At 42.8% G+C, this 18628-nt stretch overlaps 2 protein-coding genes across 3 annotated transcripts in view; both read left to right on the top strand.

Moving 5' to 3' along the window:
• Window positions 1-1276: 1276 nt before the first annotated feature.
• PET117 (PET117 cytochrome c oxidase chaperone) lies at window positions 1277-4823 on the top strand. 2 transcript variants are annotated; one of them, XM_077750142.1, is made up of 2 exons: window positions 1277-1457; window positions 4674-4823. In XM_077750142.1, the coding sequence occupies exons 1-2, from the start codon at window positions 1362-1364 to the stop codon at window positions 4821-4823; spliced, it is 246 nt and encodes an 81-aa protein (XP_077606268.1). In that variant the 5' UTR covers window positions 1277-1361. The 2 variants fall into 2 exon arrangements, 1 of the variants encoding a protein (XP_077606268.1); XR_013331598.1 differs by lacking the exon at window positions 1277-1457 and adding an exon at window positions 1464-2039 and having other exon boundaries at window positions 4674-4762.
• A 312-nt stretch (window positions 4824-5135) lies between these two features.
• KAT14 (lysine acetyltransferase 14) overlaps window positions 5136-18628 on the top strand; it is a 42109-nt gene continuing 28616 nt past the window's right edge. Inside the window, exons 1-3 of the mRNA XM_077750141.1 lie at window positions 5136-5394; window positions 7273-7391; window positions 11489-11610. Coding sequence (XP_077606267.1) covers window positions 5136-5394; window positions 7273-7391; window positions 11489-11610 — 500 coding nt within the window. The remainder of the gene's footprint in view (window positions 5395-7272; window positions 7392-11488; window positions 11611-18628) is intronic.

Genomic DNA, 18628 nt, shown 5'->3' with positions numbered 1-18628 from the left:
CCATCTAACTGACAAATTCTAGACATGTAGCTCTACTGAAGGCTCATGTACTTACAGAGAAAAATATCTGGAGTCCACCACAAGTAAAAAAGCAGTCTAACGCTGTTTATTCTTTTCTGTTAGAAAAGTATACAGGGACACCTGGGTGGTTTAGTCGGTTAAGCGTCCGACTTTGGCTCAGGTCATGAAGTAAAAAAGCAGTCTAACATTGTTTTTTCTTTTTCTATTAGAAAAGTATACAAATATACCTTGAATTGAAGTGCTTCTAACTCCACAGTCTATTAGGGCAGGAACTCGGTTTTTCAATTCAATGGTATATCCTCCTCTGGCTGAGAAAAATGCCATGGACAAACTGTGGTTTGAAAAGAGTATTCAATTTTTTAAAATTACATTTCTTAAGAGCAATAATCATCTCATGCCATTTACACTAAATAACAAACGGGAATAGCAAAGCACTACAGTAACGAATGTTGGAGAAGCCCTTAGGTGATGCCAACCAAGACCTGGTCTTAATCAATACTGGCCATAGTTGTTTCCACAGGAAGAAAGCTTGCTCCCTGTGAATTCCCGTGGGAAAGAATGACTTAATGGGAAAACCTCTTCAGTGCCTTCTCTATCAGATACTTTACAGTTTCTGGAAAGCCAAATTTCTTTCTACCATAAGCAAAAGTGAAAATGATGCTGTGCATAATGCCTTATACATTCTGTCATTCATTGATTCATTCATTTTTCTAGTAATGTGGGAATCAGGAATCCTGTCTTATAAGTGCGGGAACTGAGGCTCCAAAGGTATAAAGGTGATCTCTTAGGAATTACACGGAAAACAAGTTGACCAGGGCTTTTCTTACCAAGAGGCAATGAATGAGGGGTCGCTGCCCATTTAGCATGCCCTTTAGCCAGACGGCTTTTCGGTTTTAAGAAAAATCAGAGCCTGACCAGCTAGCTCACAGCATTTAGATGAAAACAGGTGACCATGTCTACAACATTTAATTATGGATCTACAAGCAAAAACTCAATCTCTGGTGGCACCTACCCCGCAAAGTGCCAGAGAAGCTGCGATTAGTAAGGCTGGTATTGAGCAAAGGATCCGGGCCAGCATCGCGTTCAGAGGGGACAGATATTATGTGTGTGTGAGGGGTCCGGGATGGGAGGAAAAGCACCGGCAACCACGCCTCCGCAGAGCAGGGACGCGGTTCAGCGCTCGGCTCTCGATTGCTAGCGCCTGGCGCGGCGGGCGGTGCACCGGCTGCGGGGGCTCTGCGCTCGAGTGGTCGAGCCTGACCCGCAGCCTCCGAGTCGCGTTCGGCTGCGGCCCTGGGGCCCCGGGCGGGTAGGCGGAGGCCGCGGCGGTCGGCGCGGGGATGTCGAGGAGCTCGAAGGTGGTGCTAGGCCTGTCGGTGGTGCTGACGGCGGCCACCGTGGCCGGCGTGCATCTGAAGCAGCTGCAGGACCGGCAGGTCGGTGTCACGTGACCGCCTCTTCCGGGGCCCGCGCGGCCGCGAGGACGACCTCGGGCCCTCTGGTCTTTCTCCGTGTGGGTCTCCGTTGCACCTCGCCTTTCCCTCTCGTCGGCTTCGCGGCGGCGCGACCCTGCGTCCCACCCACCCCTCGATCACCCCGCTCTCGCGACTGCGGCCCAGACGCCGTTCTCCCGGCCCGGGCGCCGCAGCCCCCGCGACCGCGTGCACCAGGAGGCCCCGGCGACCCCATCCAGTCCGGCGCGGGGACGCCTCTGCCCCCCGTGCCGCCGCCCTCTGGCTCCAGCTAAGGCAGGCCCGCAGGGTGGCGGGCGGCCTGCTTCCCAGGTCACCGCCAGCCTGCAGTGTCACGGACTTTGCAGCGTCTCGCTTGGGCCGCTGCAAAGTTAGAGGCGGGGAAGGGGTTTTCGTGGGGTGCACTCAGCAAGTTGTCGGCCTCTCCCCAACCCCAGGCCCAAGGTTGAGGCTCAACCCTAATGGATTTCATTTCCAGTGCTAATGAGATTTTATCCTGGGATTAAGGAGGCTGCCCCGAATCCACTTTCCGTGCCTTTAGCCAAGGTAATTTAGTGGATGCTTCCCCCACCCCCTTCTTTCTTTTAAGGAATAGTTTGCTGTGGAAATGAGATTCTGTGAATTAGAGATACCAGCCTCCAAATTTTCTTTTTTCTGTTCTTCTACCCATGACTTACGGATCGGTTGACTGATGGCCTATTCTGTGTGTCTCAGTTCATATACTCTTTATATGAACTGAGACACACTCGTTGGCAGATGTTTAGTGATTGGTCTGTGTGTGCCAGGCAGCACACTAGGCACTTTGGGAAACAAAGATAAGGAAGGACAGGCGTTCCTGAGTTTGTAACTGCTTCACACCAGTGCTGAACGTTAAGTGTGAGAACAGGCAAGTAGGTCAGCGCGTGTTTTAGGGTTGAGCTTAGGGTGGAAGTTCTGCCAAGAGTGAAAGTAAGAAACTGGATGAATCAATAGTAAAATGGTCTTTTCTTGTATTGGGTTCTCTAGTGTGCTTGGTACACAGAGATGAAGCCAATGAGGTCGTTTTCCTCATTGTTCACAGTTTGGAAATCAGAAAGGTGTAATGGTATAAGAATTTGGGGGAGGGGGTATTGGGATAAATAATGACAGGGTATGAAAGAGGTTAGAGATTTGGGAACAAAGTATGGGTTCTGAGGGCGTAGCTTTTGGAGTAGAGGCAGGCAAGTTTCTCTTCTAAGAAGTGAAAGGAAAAGAGGGTGATCAAAAGAAATTTGAGAGGAGTAGAACAATGTGCGTTAGATGTAGTTCTGAGGTCAGTGAAGGCAGAGATTTTCAAAGAGTATGGGGGTGGGGATGCATGAGAGCTTGGTTCTGAACTAACTCCGCATTGCAAGTTCCTGGGAAGCTTTTACAATATAACTTACTCTGCACCTCTTAAATCAGAATCTCTTGAATATGGGGACTCTTGCTCACATATGTTTTAAAAGCTACCCAGGGAATTCTAACATGCAGCCAGGGTTGAGTATCTCTGTACTAGAGAGTAGAAGAACAAAGATTTGGAAGTTAGATGAAGAAAAGCTTGACCAGAGTAACCTGTGTTTATTTTGCATCCAGTCATTCATTGTGCGGACGTTTTTACACTAGGAAGACAAATGATTGTCACAGTGGGTCTGTTGGAAGGTTCAAGGAAGGAAGAAGAAATAAAATAATCACTATTGTTTTCTCTCATGTCTTGACTGTTTACCACGTGCCAGGCACTGACATGAATCCTCATAGGAACCCAGCAGAACGAGTTATACTACATGAATAATGGTGAAGAGGTCTTGGTGGTTAGGAAGAGAGGTGATTAGGAAGATAGTTACATAGAAGTCACAGGTGGTCAGCATACACTGAAACTTGGAAGAATGTAGCGGATGGTGGCAGGAGAGCAAGCTCCTAAGCCATGTGCTGAAGTCTGAGAAAGGAAGGTCAGGTATGGAAGATCTCAGAGGCAGGTGTGGAAAGAATGATTCAGTGGATGGTGTGGGCTTTGGGGATGGGGTGGGGTGTATGGGTGAGTGTGGCATGGTACAGGGAGCACAGGAGGAAAGAACTGGGGTTGGGGAGGAGTCAAATGTCTCCAGAGATCTGGCCAAGGAGCAGGGTTCACAAAAGATGGTTTTCAGTTGTATTATCTGTATCAGGACTCTTACATTTCCCAATTCCTCCATAATAGCAAATGAAACTCTAGGCCTGGAGGAGATCTGGTCGGTATGTGGGGAGTTTTTAAAATAGGCATAATAGGGGCACCTCAGTAGCTCAGTTGGTTGAGCGTGTGACTCTTGATCTCAGCTCAGGATTTGATCTCGGGGTTGTGAGTCCAAGTCCATGCTGGGCATGGAGCCTACATAAAAATAATAATAAAAATAAAATAAAATAGACCTAATAATTACAAAGGAAAAACCACAGGCCCTGGGCCCCACCCCCATTCATTCTACCTTACAAGGTCGCTGTTGAAAATAAAATTGGTATTTTGGGACCTAACAACTATAAAATGGCAGTTATTAGTAATGACTAGATTTATGCTTTAAAAAGTCTCATCTTAGGTGCCAAGACCATGTTCTGGAATTTTCTACCTCTCTGTAGTGCTTTTCAAAGTAACTACCACCTTTAGTTTTTCCTCTGGTAGTAGCATTGTATTTTTCCTGCCTCTCTCAGTCATGTGATTGATTTAGTAGTTCTGTACAATTTTACTTCTCTGTGCAGTAGAAAAAAACTAAGATCTTTATTTTCTTTCCTGACAGTTCAAATTTCAGTAATCTTTTTTCCTTTGGTATTTATTATTCAGCTAGGATAATTGCTAACAGGAAAGTAGTTCATAGAGTTACTGTAGTAATTCTCACCAGATCTTTTAAAGCATTGTATATCAATTAAACTTTTAAAATGCACCACAGAAACAGGTTTTCTATACTGAATGTTCAGGAATTTCTTAAAATATGGTAAGAAGTAATTTTTAGTAGAACGCTGGTGGAGCACACTACCAAATTAATCTGATGGCTTATTACATTTTACATTTACACAGCAAGCTGAAATAGTAATTAGATATTTGGAGTCTCAAGAGATTTCAGTGTATTTTGGTAGCACTGTTATTCAGACTGAATGGCACAAGGAAGGGGACCACCTGTTCAGGGCGTTACTGAAATCTGTTTCTTGCGTTTTTAGAGGCTTCACGATGGAGTGATCAGAGACATTGAGAGGCAGAATCGGAAAAAAGAAAACATTCGTCTCTTGGGAGAACAGATTATTTTGACTGAGCAACTTGAAGCAGAAAGAGAGAAGATGTTATTGGCAAAAGGATCTCAAAAAACATGACTTGAAGTGGATGTCAAATGTTGATGGGACAGTGTCAAGTGTGGGTGTGTGAGTGTGGATGGAGGATAGCTTTGTGAGGTGTTCACCCCTTTTTTGGTCACTGTCCTTTCAAACCTGACCAAAGACAAGGACAGTGGCTCATATATTCTAAATTATTGCATTAAAAGTCCCTGCTATCTGAGTGAAGAAGTGGGCAGACACTCTTGTGAAGAGTCTGTCTGTCTGTGTGATCCTGATAGAAGCCCCGTGAAGCCTGGTGTCAGAGCGTAGGATTGTTCGTGAAAAGCACTTGAGAGCCTGTGAGGGGAAAGGATGGATAGTAGCATCCACCTGAGTAGTTTGATAAGCCGGCACGATGATGAAGCCACAAGAACATCTACCTCAGAAGGGCTGGAGGAGGGGGAGGTGGAGGGGGAGACTCTCCTGATCGTTGAGTCGGAGGACCAGGCATCTGTGGACTTATCTCACGATCAGAGTGGGGATTCCCTCAACAGTGATGAAGGAGATGTGTCCTGGATGGAGGAGCAGCTGTCCTACTTCTGTGACAAGTGCCAAAAATGGATACCGGCCAGTAAGGAGCTTCTCAATTCCTTTGATTTGTCAGTTACTATGTGAAGGTTTGTTTTTCTAACCTGTGAACAAAACATGACTGTAAAATGGACCTAAATAAAAAGATAATTATTATATTTATGATTAGTTTAGTTGGTTAATGACAGATATATATAAAATATAGACACGTTTGTGCTAATAAAAATTACTGTCAACCTCTCACATTGTTAAGGTAACGTTCTGAATGGCAACCCAATAAAAGAAAGTTGGAAATTCTGTGTTATTTAAAGAATTAGTCACATTGTTCTAACAAGATCGTGTTACCGATTTAGGGCCCAGTACTAGGCCCAGTACTAGGCCCAGTATAGAATGAAAGGTCAAGCTACCCTGTTAATATTTAACTTCCATGGAAAACTGCTGTTGTATGCTGAAGTAAGTCAGAATTAGCGGATTAAAAATATTTTGTGCTTTTATTCTGGGACCATTCTTGTTTTCTGCTAGCTGACCTTCTAGATCTGCTGGCAGGAGATACATACACACATGCTCCCCTGATACCTCGCTCTTTCAACTAATCTTTTCATCTGCCAGCTTCCTGGCTCTCAAGGAGCATGCTTTGCCAGCCGGCGTGAATCTTACCAAAACAGGATTTTCCCATTAGGCAGAGACTAGGAAAGACATGGGTACCAGAGGAATTCTTTGTGTAATGGGCTTTGTAACTAGGTCAAAGAAATTGCAGCTGAAGTGGGTCAGTTTCTGGTATGTGGAAATGTGCTGAAGATGGATTTAACTATTCAGATTAATAGTTACTGTTAATACAGTAATAGAAACATTTTCATGGGAAACAATCTAGAGCTTTCTATGCATTAGCTAGTGTTTGCTTCTGAGCTCTTTCTGCTTTTTGATTCAGGGCCCTGCCAGAAAAATCTCTGGCAATCGACCTTGTCCTCTAAGGATACATTTTAAACTGTCCTTCACCACCACTGTCTGTGCTAACTTCCTCAGTGTCTCTCCTCAGCATCCTATCCCTACACAACCAGAACTTTGCAGTTAGGGTGAGCTTTTAATCCTCCACAAAAAAATTCTTATACCAAGGTCTCTGCACATTTTAATTTCCTCTCTGGAATATGTGTCTCTGTAGCCTCCATGAGCTTCTGCCATACACATAGGCACCCTCCTCACCTGGGCAATTGTAGTCCTCCTTCAGGTCCCCGTCAACCCCACTTTTTCTAGCTTTCCCATCTTCCTAACATGGGTCAGGCCTCCCTTTTATGTACTCTTGCATTGCCCTATGGCACACACCGCATTCCATTCCAGTGGTTGTCCTGTCTGGCAGAGCACGGACATCCCTGGGGAGCATTCGAAAATGGAAAGACCCAGATCTTGCCCTTTTAGAGATTTATTCATCCTGTGTGGGTAGGCCCAGGCATCTCTTAAAAAGACAAAACCACTCCCTGGGTGATTCTGATGTACAGTGAGAATGGAGAATCATTGTGCCATTATGATTACCTATTTCCTTGTATATGGCCCTCAAAATTTATAAAATGCCAAGAGCAGACTCTGGGCACTGTGTTCCGGTTCCTAGGCCAATGCCTAGCACTCAGTGGGAACTCAGCTATTTCTCGAAAGTGTGTGTAGAGACCCATAGGAGTCAGGAATGTTAACAGTTGGAAAATCAAATGAGAGCAATAAAAACTCAATTTTCCAGTATGTTTCTTCTAAAAGTTAGGAGGCATATACTTAATAGGCATACACTTTTCTTCTTTTTTTCCTGTTCCCATCCTGCTATCATGGGTTGGCTGAAAAAGAGGAAAAAACACGGGAAGCGTGGAAAATCTGGTTGATAAACTGATAAGTGCTGCTCTAGATAAACCTATGATGTGCCTTTTTGTTTTTCTCCTAGGTCAGCTGAGGGAACAGCTCAGTTACCTTAAGGGTGATAATTTTTTTAGATTCACTTGTTCCGATTGCTCAGAAGATGGCAAGGAGCAGTATGAGAGGCTGAAACTGACATGGCAGCAAGTGAGTAAAAAGCTCTTCCCTAGAATTTGTGAGGTCGGTCCTCCCCAAGGAATTCACTGGAGTGAATATTTCAGAGAACAGGGAGCTTACATAGAGGTGTTTGAGCTGTTTTGAGGGTCACTTTTTATTTCACAATGAAAATGATAAGTATTCGGAGAAAGGAGTTCTTTGAAAATACTCACTGCTAATGTAGTGAATTGGGTTTGAGATTCTTGAAAACCTCACACACACAATTTCACATGGATATGATACCAGACTCTGATTTTAATTGAATTGAAAAGGATGTTCCCATTTTTCTGGCAGCTATTTTTAGGACAATAAAACCATTTTTAAAAATGTAAAGGTGACCACATTGGAAGTAGCTTGGGAAGGTATAATGTGGCTCATTGCAGAAGCTAATATAACCCGGCTTTTCTGTATTTGAACACAGATATGTTTGAATATTTTTCTTGCATGAATACCTATGTCCACCTTTTAGCCGTCTCTAGTACCAGCACCCTAATCGAAGCCAACTGTAGCCTGAGCAATAGCTTTTTACTGATCTCCAGCTTGCCTTAATTTTCTGGTTTGTTTTTATATTAACATGTCTATCGCAAGGTACCGATGTTTGTATTCTGAATTCTAAAAATGAGTGGATTGCACATTACTTACTGGGTTTTTATGTTTATTCATTTAACAAATATTGAGTGCCGATGATGAACCAGGTATCATTCTAGGCATGGAAACTACTGTGATGGGCAAGACAGCTAGGCAGTTGACACTCTTGACACTTATTTTAGACAATAAGCAGACAAATAAACAAGTTAATTACCCACAGCACTTTTTTTTGCTATGAAAGAAATAAACAGGGTAATGAGAAAGAGTTGAGATGAAATGATCTTAGCCACTTATGGTATTCCTTATAAACTGCAGCTGCTTTAGCAGCTTGGACTGTTCTCTTAATTATAAGTGCTTTACTAGGAGATGTGCTAATGAATCTGTCAGTGGTGAATTTGGGGAGCCTTTTTTGAGTTGGCTGAAAATATGCCAGTAGAAAATGAAGGGATGTTTGTACTGAGGATATAGTCTCATGAAGATTGTAATTGGGATGTTTTTCCCAACATGTACACGGCATATTGTGTCTATGCAAGGTCAGGTTAATGTCAGAATAGATTATTCTGATGTGTACACCCGTCAGCAGATTTGCATTTGATCTGTAAATGTCTCAAAAAGCTGTAAAGTGGAAAAAGAGCAAATATATATAATTTATTGGCAAGAATATGAGTTTCTGTGGGGGTTCTTTTGAAGAGAACAACTGGCTTTTGGTTATATTGCCCAGAAGATACAATATTGGCTCAGTTTGCACATTTAATTAGGCTGACATCACTTGAAAATTATGTTTCACTTCCAGAAGATAGATTGTTGGTAGATAAAAACCTTGGTAGGATGAAGTGATAGATCAGACACATCTGGTTCTTGGTAAACTACTGACCAGTATTTCTGGTTGCCTCTAAAAAACTCAGCCTCAGGACACCTGGGTGGCTCAGTCGGTTGAGTGTCTGACTCTTGGTTTTGACTCAGGTAATGATCCCGAGGTCATGGGATTGAGCCCTGTATCGGACTCTGCACTGAATGTGGAACCTGCTTATGGTTCTCCCTCCCTCTCTTCTTCTCTCTCTCTCTCTCTCCCCCTCCCTCCCTCTGCCCCTCTCCCTCACTTGCACTTGTGTTCTTTCTCTTTCTGAAATAAAGTGGAAAAAAAAAACCCATAAAAAATAAATTAAAAATAAAAAAAGCCTAGCATCTCAAGAAAAGCTGAATCAGATGTTTTTTTAATAGATTTTATGGATGTCACCAAATAGTACATGGGAATATGGGTTTTCTGTCTTTAAATCTTAAACTTCTGTTTGTTGATTTATCAAAGGAATAAGTAGAAATGCTTCTTTCATCACAAAATACCAGCATTACAGAGGGTCTGATCTCCTGACCTTTCTTCCATACACTTTTGTGTTCTCCCCTCCTTCGTGACTGCGAACAGCAGTTGGAAATGCGGAAGAGATTCTCGTGTGTTTGGGAAGGGTAGGGTAGTGGCCGTATTCTCACCTGAATGCTTATTCTTACAGGGCAGGTGAAGCACGTGCTGTGGATCTGGACTGATGATTTTTCTAGGTGTTTCCAGCAGATACTTGTGAGGTGCCTGCAGCGGCTGAACCCCAGCTGGGCCCTGGGGCTGCGCTGTCACCCCCAGGTGACATGCTGAGCTCTTGTGAGAGTGAAAAACTGAACCGGGATTCATTTTTTTAAGATTATAGATTCCAGGGGAGGGGGAAAACCATGTCCTTCATAGATTTTGCAGTTTGCTCAATAAATATTAAGTGTTACAGAAAAAGTGTTATTTTCAAGTAAATATGTGAATTTTAACTTTTTAAAGTTATGAAATGATTCAGACATACAGGAAAAGTACCAGAAATCAAGTAGCAGACAGTGTCTACTTGCCGAGATTAACAGTGAAAATGTGTGGCTGAGGTACTTGGGAGAACTGGGAGGAGGCAAAAGAAGCTGATTTCAGACTTTCCTTAAGTATTTCTTGAACAATAGCTTTTAAAATTGTGGTAAAATGTACGTAACGTGAAAGTTTGCCATTTTAACCAGTTTTAAGCATATAATTCAGTGACATTAGGTACATTCACATTGTTTGGCGACCATCACCACTCTCTGTCTCCAAATGTATTTATTTTCCCAAACTGAAGCTCCATGTCTGTTGAATAATAAATCCCCATGGACGGTAGCTTGTAAGGAAGCTGTTGGTTGGTTGGTTGGTGTAGACCTGGTGCAGAAATGAGTGGAAGGGCTTGAAAAATCTGTCAGTGGGGTTCATTATTTGGTCAGCTTTCTGCAGGTCTCACAAGTCTAAGGAGCAGGGAGCTTCGTTAATGGAAGTGTCAGTGTTTCTGGGCCCTTTGAATTGGAAGTTTTCCCCTGGACCATTGGGGATCTGGAGCTGTGAGCACAGAGGTTGGGGAGCCTGAACTGCAGTTTCCTAGCTTCCCTGCACTTTCAGGATGCTCCTTCTAGAAAGAATAAGTCAGTTAGATTCTTTTCATAGATTCTCTGTCCCCTTTTCAGTTTCAATGGCCCCAAATCAATCATTATTTTCATCAGGTTGAAAATGTCATTTTGAATAGCTTATATAGTGTTCATTTACGTGAAGTCACATAATTAGAAAATTGCATGTATGTAGATATAAGAAGAAACACTGGAAAGGATAGTCCTTGCAAACGTTAAAAGTGATTGTTTCTTGATGGCAGGTTTAGAGTGATTTTTACTTCCTTCTTTGCTTTTCTCTTATTGAAGTCTTCTATAGTGAGCATGTGTTACTTATATTTCTGGAAAACACTTCCCAATTCCGGGCTACAAATTCATTACCTGTAGACAGGCAAGGCTGGAGCAGATGAGGAGTGTTCCCGCGGAGCCTTGAGGGCAGGCTGAGCAGCCAGGCCTCTTGCCTCCAGGCCCCTTGTCTAACACTAATTTCGTATGAAGACAGGTTTCCACAGCTAAAAGTGGATAACCACTGAGTAGAGGGTGACTAACATTATTTTCAGCTTTGAAATTCTGAGAGTCTTTGTTTTTGCTCTCTAAAGAGCTTAGGGAGGCATATAGGCAGGGGTGACTTTCAAAATATTTAATGAAGGTTAGCATCATCATTCAGAAACTGTGGGCTGCAGCAGATACCTGGAGGCCTCACAGCCAGTGGTTATCACTTCATCTCATGCTGCATTGTGTAAGATGGAGGGGTGCGGGGAGGGGGTGCGGGGATGTGTTGGTTGCTTAGGACAGTCATTGTTTATCATGATCAGTTCGGCCACATGTTAGCCCTCCATGTGCACCGTGTAAGGAACCACTGCAGACACTTAAGCAGAGTAGTGATACTCATCTGATGGAAGCAAAACAGGAAATGCAGTTCCATACTGAGAGTTTTCCAAGATATCCCCCTTTTCCGCCTCTGTTCCCCACTGTTCCCACTCCGAGTATAAAACAAGCTCCCCCCCCCGCCCCCAAAAGTTAACCTCCCTAACTGTGCTTTCCTCCCAGCCCTTGTTGCGTTTGTGTTCCAGGTTGTCATGCTGGCAATGTACAACTTGTCTCTGGAAGGAAGTGGACGGCAAGGTTATTTCCGATGGAAAGAAGATATCTGTGCTTTTATTGAGAAACATTGGACCTTTTTACTGGGGAATAGGTAACGTGATTTTTGAAAATCTTATATTTGCATGAAGAGGTGAGGAACAAAGCACACTAGATTTGAGATAGTCTCACGCAGCCCTTTAGGAGTTAAAGTACCCGTGGCAATTACAAAGAATCCTTTAATTCAGAAAATGTTACTTTTTAAAGTTAAAACATGTGTTTGTGTAAAACCAAAGTGGAATATGTACTGTTTTGTTTTGTTTTTAATGTTTATTTATTTTGAGAGAGAGCGCAGGCAGGGGAGGGCCAGAGAGAGAGAGAGAGAGAGAGAGAATCCCAAGCAGGCTCCACACTGCTAGCACAGAGACCGATGTGGGGCTGGATCTCATGAACCATGAGAGCATGACCTGAGCCAAAATCAAGAGTCAGACGCTTAACTGACTGAGCCACCCAGGCATCCCAGAAGTATATACTATTAAAAATGTAGGTTTCCAGACTTTTCTTATCCTACTTTAGAGGACACTCTTGTTTTCTACTGAGAAGAGATTTGAAGAGATTCTTAGAATGATAAACACTAGAGAGCTAAATTACATGAGGCTGTTTAAAAGTTGGATGAATAATTTGAGGATATAGGATCATTATATCCTTTTGAAATCAGTGTCTTATAGAAGGTCAGAGGAAGAAAAATAATGGCAGTAGCTGATATGCATATGGCTTGTTTATTCATTCCTCTACATGATAGTGCGTTGATTTTAGTGCTGAGCATGCCTCATTGGTGGCTGCATTGGCTCATCGGACTCAGATATGCCACGGCACCGATATTGAGCCCACATGCTTTAACTAAAAATCCATGCAGATCAATGAGATTTTTATTGCCATTAGTGATTAGTGCATTTGCAACTGCACTGGCAAATTGTATGCGATTCTGATTGTTAGTGGCCGTCTTAAGTCCTGTGTGAGGCTCCTGTATCTTGCTTAATTGGGTCAGTGTAGATGTGATACAGGCTCTGATCACATCAGGTCAGAACAGGAGGTTTGTACCTGTCCTCGCTCTGAACGCACTGCAGCTCTTTCCTCGGGTGCTGAGAAGACACAGCTCTGCCAGCGTTACCCGGAGCTCAGGGAGGGCAGTCGAAAGGAGAGGCAGTTTTCTGAAGGCTCGCTGTGAGGAGAAAATAGAAGAGATTCAGTACGTTTTTACAAAAGGAGTTATTTTTGTTCTTGAGTTATTTAATAGTACTAAGAAAAGAATTGACAGCATAACTGGTTCTTTTCTTAAAGAAAGGAAATCTGTTGTCTTAGTTTAATGATTTAGCACTATTTATGGAACTTAATATACCCCATTTATAAGGCACAAGAAAGGGAAAAAACTGATAAAATTAGATCTTGGAATGTTTTCCTGATCTCTCAGTGCCATTCTGCTTCGTGGATTGTCTTCGAGAAGAAATTGGATTTAAATTGCCTGTTTTTAAGGGTTTCACTGTATTTTAACATAAGTTGTTCAGTTGTTTCATTTGTTCATTTGTAGAGTATATTTGGAGAGGAATCAGCCAAGGCTTTTTTTCCTTTTTAATCCTTTACTGAAAGGCATTAATTACTCTCCAGTTTCTGTGTGGTTTAACCATTAAACTAGTGGTTTTTGGCCATGTTAGTGAATCACTTGAATTACCATTTACTTATTTGAATCAAGCCCCCCCTTTTTTTGTAAATACATTCATTTTGAAAAGAAACTTCATACCGCCATGATAAGTGGAAAATCCATATCATTTGCCATACATAGAATGAAACTATAAAAATAGGTGTGCTAAAAATAACACCATGTTGTTATAGCTGGATCCCATGGCCCATAAAGGCAACCAAAGCCCTCTTTCTTGATCAAAAAGGGCCGCAGTGTGTGTTAGGGAGAACTTACAGCAACAGACTTTCTCCTTCCTTGATCTAACCAGAATGAGAGATCATTAAACATTACTCTATGATTCCTTGTCGCTCAGTTTCCTACCTCAGTGTTGTCATTCACTTTTGGAACTCTGCTGTAAGCATCAGGGGTTGGAAAAGCCACGGAAACCCCTTGCCCAGGGCCGTCAGCGCGTGCTCAGACAGATCTATGTGTGAACATCCACAGAATCACTATGGCCCAGGGAAGTGGCCAGCAGGGAAGTTGAACAGTTAGGCTTCATAGCTACTGAAGATTTGAATTCTGCTCCATAGAACATCCTTTAAATTCTTAACAAGATAAGCATCTCGCATTTGCCATAAGACCTAAGAGAATTGTATACCGTGTAATGAAGTGCAGGATTTGAATACATTTTCGTTTAGATGTTAACAGGTTTTTCATTCATGTCTTTAGTATTTTATTGAAATTTAAATATGTAAAGGCTTATTTAAATGACTTTATGTTATCTATTATGGAAATAAGTGTAAAAGTATATAAAAGCTAGGGTGCCTGGGTGGCTCATTTGGTTGAGCGTCCAATGCTCAGGTCATGATCTCGTGGCTTCATGAGTTTGAGCCCCGCGTGAGGCTCTCTGCTGACAGCTTGGGGCCTGGAGCCTGCTGTGGATTCTGTGTCGCCCCTTGTCGCCTTCTTTCTCTGCCCCTCTTCCACTCAAATCTGTCTCTCAGACTCTCTTTTTCTAAAAAAATGAATAAACACTTTTTAAAAAGTATTAAAAACTTTAATTAATTGCTGCAGTTTGTCTTTGTATATGTGATCATTTAATCTGCTTTTATAATCCTGACCTTGAATTATCCAGGATTAAAAAAAATTTTTTTTATTAATTTTTTTAAAAAATTCCAGATTGTCTGGGTGGCTCAGTTGGTTAAATGTCTGACTTTGGCTCAGATCTTGATCTCGCCGCTTGTAAGTTCAAGTCCTGCGTTGGGCTATGTGCTGTCAGCCCAGAGCCTGGAGCCTGCTTCAGATTCTGTCTCTGTCTCTCTGTGCCCCTCCCCTGCTCATGCATTGTCTCTCTCTAACATAATAAACATTAAAACATTTTTTTAAATTTAATATTTTTTAATTCCAGTGTAGTTAACATAGTGTTATATTAAATTTCAGGTATCCAGTATTTAGCAGGTATAACTCTGAATAATGAAGAATACTTTGAATACTTTGGTTTTTAAGGTGCATACTTTTTTTAAGTTTATTTATTTTGAGAGAGACAGAGACAGTGCAAGTGGGGGAGAGACAGAGGGGGGGGGAGACAGAGAATCCCAAGCAGCCACCACACTGACAGTGCAGAGCCCAATGCGGAGCTCAAACCCATGAAACCGTGAGATCATGACCTGAGCCAAAACCAAGAGTTGGACGCTTAACTGACTGAGCCACACAGGTGTTCCAAGATGCAGACAGTTTTAAATTTTAACATCTCTTTAAAAAAAAATTTTTTTTAATATTCACATCTCTGACAGCTGGATACATATTATAAGGGATACTGTGTCATAATTGATGACTAGTTTTCTTTTTTTGTTGTACATAAAATGGTGTATCTTAAAGTCAGTGGGTCTTACATTTGATAAAATATGATAAAGCACATTCATAGTATTTAAAATTTTTTATCTTATTATTGTTATTATTTAAAATTTTTTTTTTCTAGGAGAGAAAGAGACAGCGTGAGCAGGGGAGGGTCAGAGAGAGAGGGAGTCACAGACTGAAACAGGCTCCAGGCTCTGAGCTGGCAGTCAGCACAGAGCCCGACACGGGGCTCGAACCCACGGACTGCGAGATCATGACCTAAGCGAAAGTCGGATGCTTAACCGACTAAGCCACCCAGGCGCCCCAATGTTTGTTTATTTTTGAGAGAGTGAGAGAGAGAGAGACCGAGCATGAACTGGGGAGGAGGGTAGAGAGAGAGGGAGATACGGAATCCCAAGCAGGCTCCAGGCTCCGAGCTGTCAGCACAGAGCCTGACATGGGGCTGGAACTCATGGACTGTAAGATAGTGACCTGAGCCAAAGTCGGACACTAAACCAACTGAGCCACCCACACGCTCCTAAATTTTTTTAAATGGTAAGACAAAGATTCCAGGTGATGGCAGAGCAGGAAGCAGAAATCTGTTCCCACCTAGACAACGGTTGGAATGGCAGAATCTGTCTGGCGTAACTATTTTGGATCTCTGGACCTATATTGAAGGCTTAACTTCCAAGAGGAGACTTGGAAAGTAAATTGCAGTCGAATTTGGTCAAATTCACCTGTTAGTAGCAGTAACGTTTACCCATTCCACACCCTTCAAGCCTGTGTCAGGCAGCAGCGCACTTGTTCTTCAGGCAGCTTGTACACAGCTTGTGGGAGCCAGGGTGGACAAAAAGGACCCTGTCCTCCACATGTCAGGGATCTGTGCTCTGACTGCTGACTGCTGCTTCTGATCACAGAAATGCAGATGACGAGGTGGGGCACACCTCTGCTGAATGGTCGCAAGCCCTTCTCCCTCTGGCTGAAATGACTTGAAAGAGATTTAAAGGGCTGGCACCTCCCGTGCCCCCCACTTTATTTTTCTCTTTGTCCCTTTTGTGGAGCCAGACTTTAAAGATAAGATAAACAGGGTGCCCAGGTGGCTCAGTCAGTTAAGTGTCCAACTTCGGCTCAGGTCATGGTCTCACGGTTCGTGGGTTCAAGCCCCGCATCAGGCTGTGTACTGACAGCTAGCTCAGAGCCTGGAGCCTGCTTCAGATTCTGTCTCCCTCTCTCTCTGACCCTTCCCCACTTGCCCTGTCTCTCTCTCTCTCTCAAAAATAAATAAAACGTAAAAAAAGATAAGACAATAAAAAGTAACCATGTATACAGAGGAAATTAGAAAGTCACCATCCATGCCCAGGGGTAGGCACAGGCTCAGAAATAACCTAAGAAGACCTTAAGTTTATACCTCAGGTTGATCTTTGATACAGAGATACCCTACAACAATTTAAAAAAAAAAAAAAACCATAAATCTCGGGAGGAAAAGAATCTGATTTCCAGAGTTACTATATTATTAAATTCAAATATCCAATTTCAACAAAAAAATTATAAGGAATACAAAGAAACAGGAAAATATGGCCCATTCAAAGGAAAAAACAATAAAACAACAGAAACTGTCCCTGAAAAAGATCTGCTCATGGATCTATAAGACAGACTTTACAACTATCTTAAAGATGCCCTAAGAGCTGATGTGGAGAAAGCCAAGAAAATGTTGTAATAACATGATAGACATATCAACAAACTGATAAAAAAAACTAAAAAGAGGGGCGCCTGAGTGGCTCAGTTGGTTAAGCTTCAGCTCATGTCATGATCTCACAACTCGAGAGTTTGAGCCCCGCGTCAGGGTCTGCCGACAGCCCAGAGCCTAGAGCCTGCTTTGGATTCTGTGTCTCCCTCTCTCTCTGCCCCTCCCCCACTCACATTCTGTCTCTTGTTGTTTCTCAAAACATAAAAAAATAAACATTAAAAAAAAACCTGAAAAGAAATCCTGCAGCTGAAAAGTACAGTAACTGAAATGAAAAATTCCCTGGAGGGATTGAGACGCAGGTTTGAGTGAGCAGAAGAAAGAATGAGTGAATCTGAGAGAAGGACAGTGGGAGTTACTGGGTCCAAGCAACAAAAAGAAGGAAGGTGGAAGAGGGGCACCTGAGCACCTCAGTCATTCGAGCAACTGCCTTTGGCTCAGGTCACTCTCTTTACTGCTTGTGGGTTTGAGCCCTTATCCGGCTCTGTGCTGACAGCTCACAGCTTAGAGCCTGGCGCCTGCTTCAGATTCTGTCTCCATTTCTGGTGCTCCCCTGCTCAAGCTCTGTCTCTGTCTCTGTCTCTCTTAAATATAAGTAAACATTTAAAAAATTAAGTAAAGGGGCACCTGGGTGGCTCAGTTGGCTGGGCGTCCAACTTCAACTCAGGTCATGATCTTGCAGTTGGTGGGTTCAGGCCCCACGTCGGGCTCTGTGCTGACAGCTAGCTCAGAGCCTGGAGCCTGCTTCAGATTCTGTGTCTCCCTCTCTCTCTCTCTGATCCTCCCCTGCTCACGCTGTCTCTCTCTCTCTCTCTCTCAAAGATAAATAAAAAACATTTAAAAAAATAAAAAATTAAGTAAAGAAAAGCAGAAAAGTGGGCAGAGCCTGAGGGACCTGGGGAGGCACTATCAGCTGGTGTATGAAAGCAAGTGGAACCTCTTCCCTCCCATATCCTTTCGGTGGGAGGAGGGAGGCTTGGATGATTTAGAAAAAGATACAAATGTGGGAGAGGTGCTCTGGGACCAAAACATTGGGGAGAAAGCTAAGGGATCTTTGTCCCCATCTCAGAGAATGCTCATGCCTATTGAAGTTTATATCTGTGGGGTTTTCTTTCCTTCGTTTTCTGGCACATCTTTGTCCCTAAGAATGCTTTTTTCATTTTGCCTCCCTAGCAATATTTTTCAACTGTTAATTAAGACTGGCTTTCTTATGAAAGACTGTGTTTTAGGATTTCTGGTGCTTGTTTTTTCAAGGTAGAAATAGAACAGTTGCCTTTAAAAGAATTTTCGACTTGTATCTGAATAGTTGGCATTTTACGTATCATTAAAAATTTTTAGGGGCACCTCGTGGTTCAGTTGGTTAAGCATCAACTTGATCTTAGCTCAGGTCTTGATCTTGTGAATTTGAGCTCTGTGTTGGGATCTGTGCTGAGTATAAAGCGTACTTAAAGAATAAAAAAGTAAACTTTTTATTATATACTTTTTTCCCCCAAAGTTGGTTATTCCCCTAAAGTTCAACTCTATTTATGGAACGTACCGTATAGTTTTATTCCTCTTTACTATTTGTACAGGCAAATAGAAGCAGACGGAGAGGTGCATCTGACTCCTGGGATAAAATTAACTATTAACCAGGGCCGATGTTTCTCTTGCTTGCTTTCTTGAGAGCTGTGTTTAATTCACATATAAAAGCAACTCCAGTTGAGGCACCTGGGTGGCTCATTTGGTTGAGCATCTGACTCTTGGTTTCAGCTCAGGTCATGATCCCAGGGTCAAGGGATCAAGCCCCACGTTGGGCTCCAAGCTGAGCGTGGAACCTGCTTGAGATTCTCTCTCTCTCTCTCTCTCTCTCTCTCTCTCCCTCTCTCCCTCTCTCCC

Source organism: Crocuta crocuta, unplaced genomic scaffold, assembly GCF_008692635.1.
Source record: "Crocuta crocuta isolate KB4526 unplaced genomic scaffold, BGI_CrCroc_1.0 scaffold209, whole genome shotgun sequence".
NCBI classification, from domain to species: Eukaryota; Metazoa; Chordata; class Mammalia; order Carnivora; family Hyaenidae; genus Crocuta; species Crocuta crocuta.
This window is presented reverse-complemented; position numbering and strand designations above follow the sequence as displayed.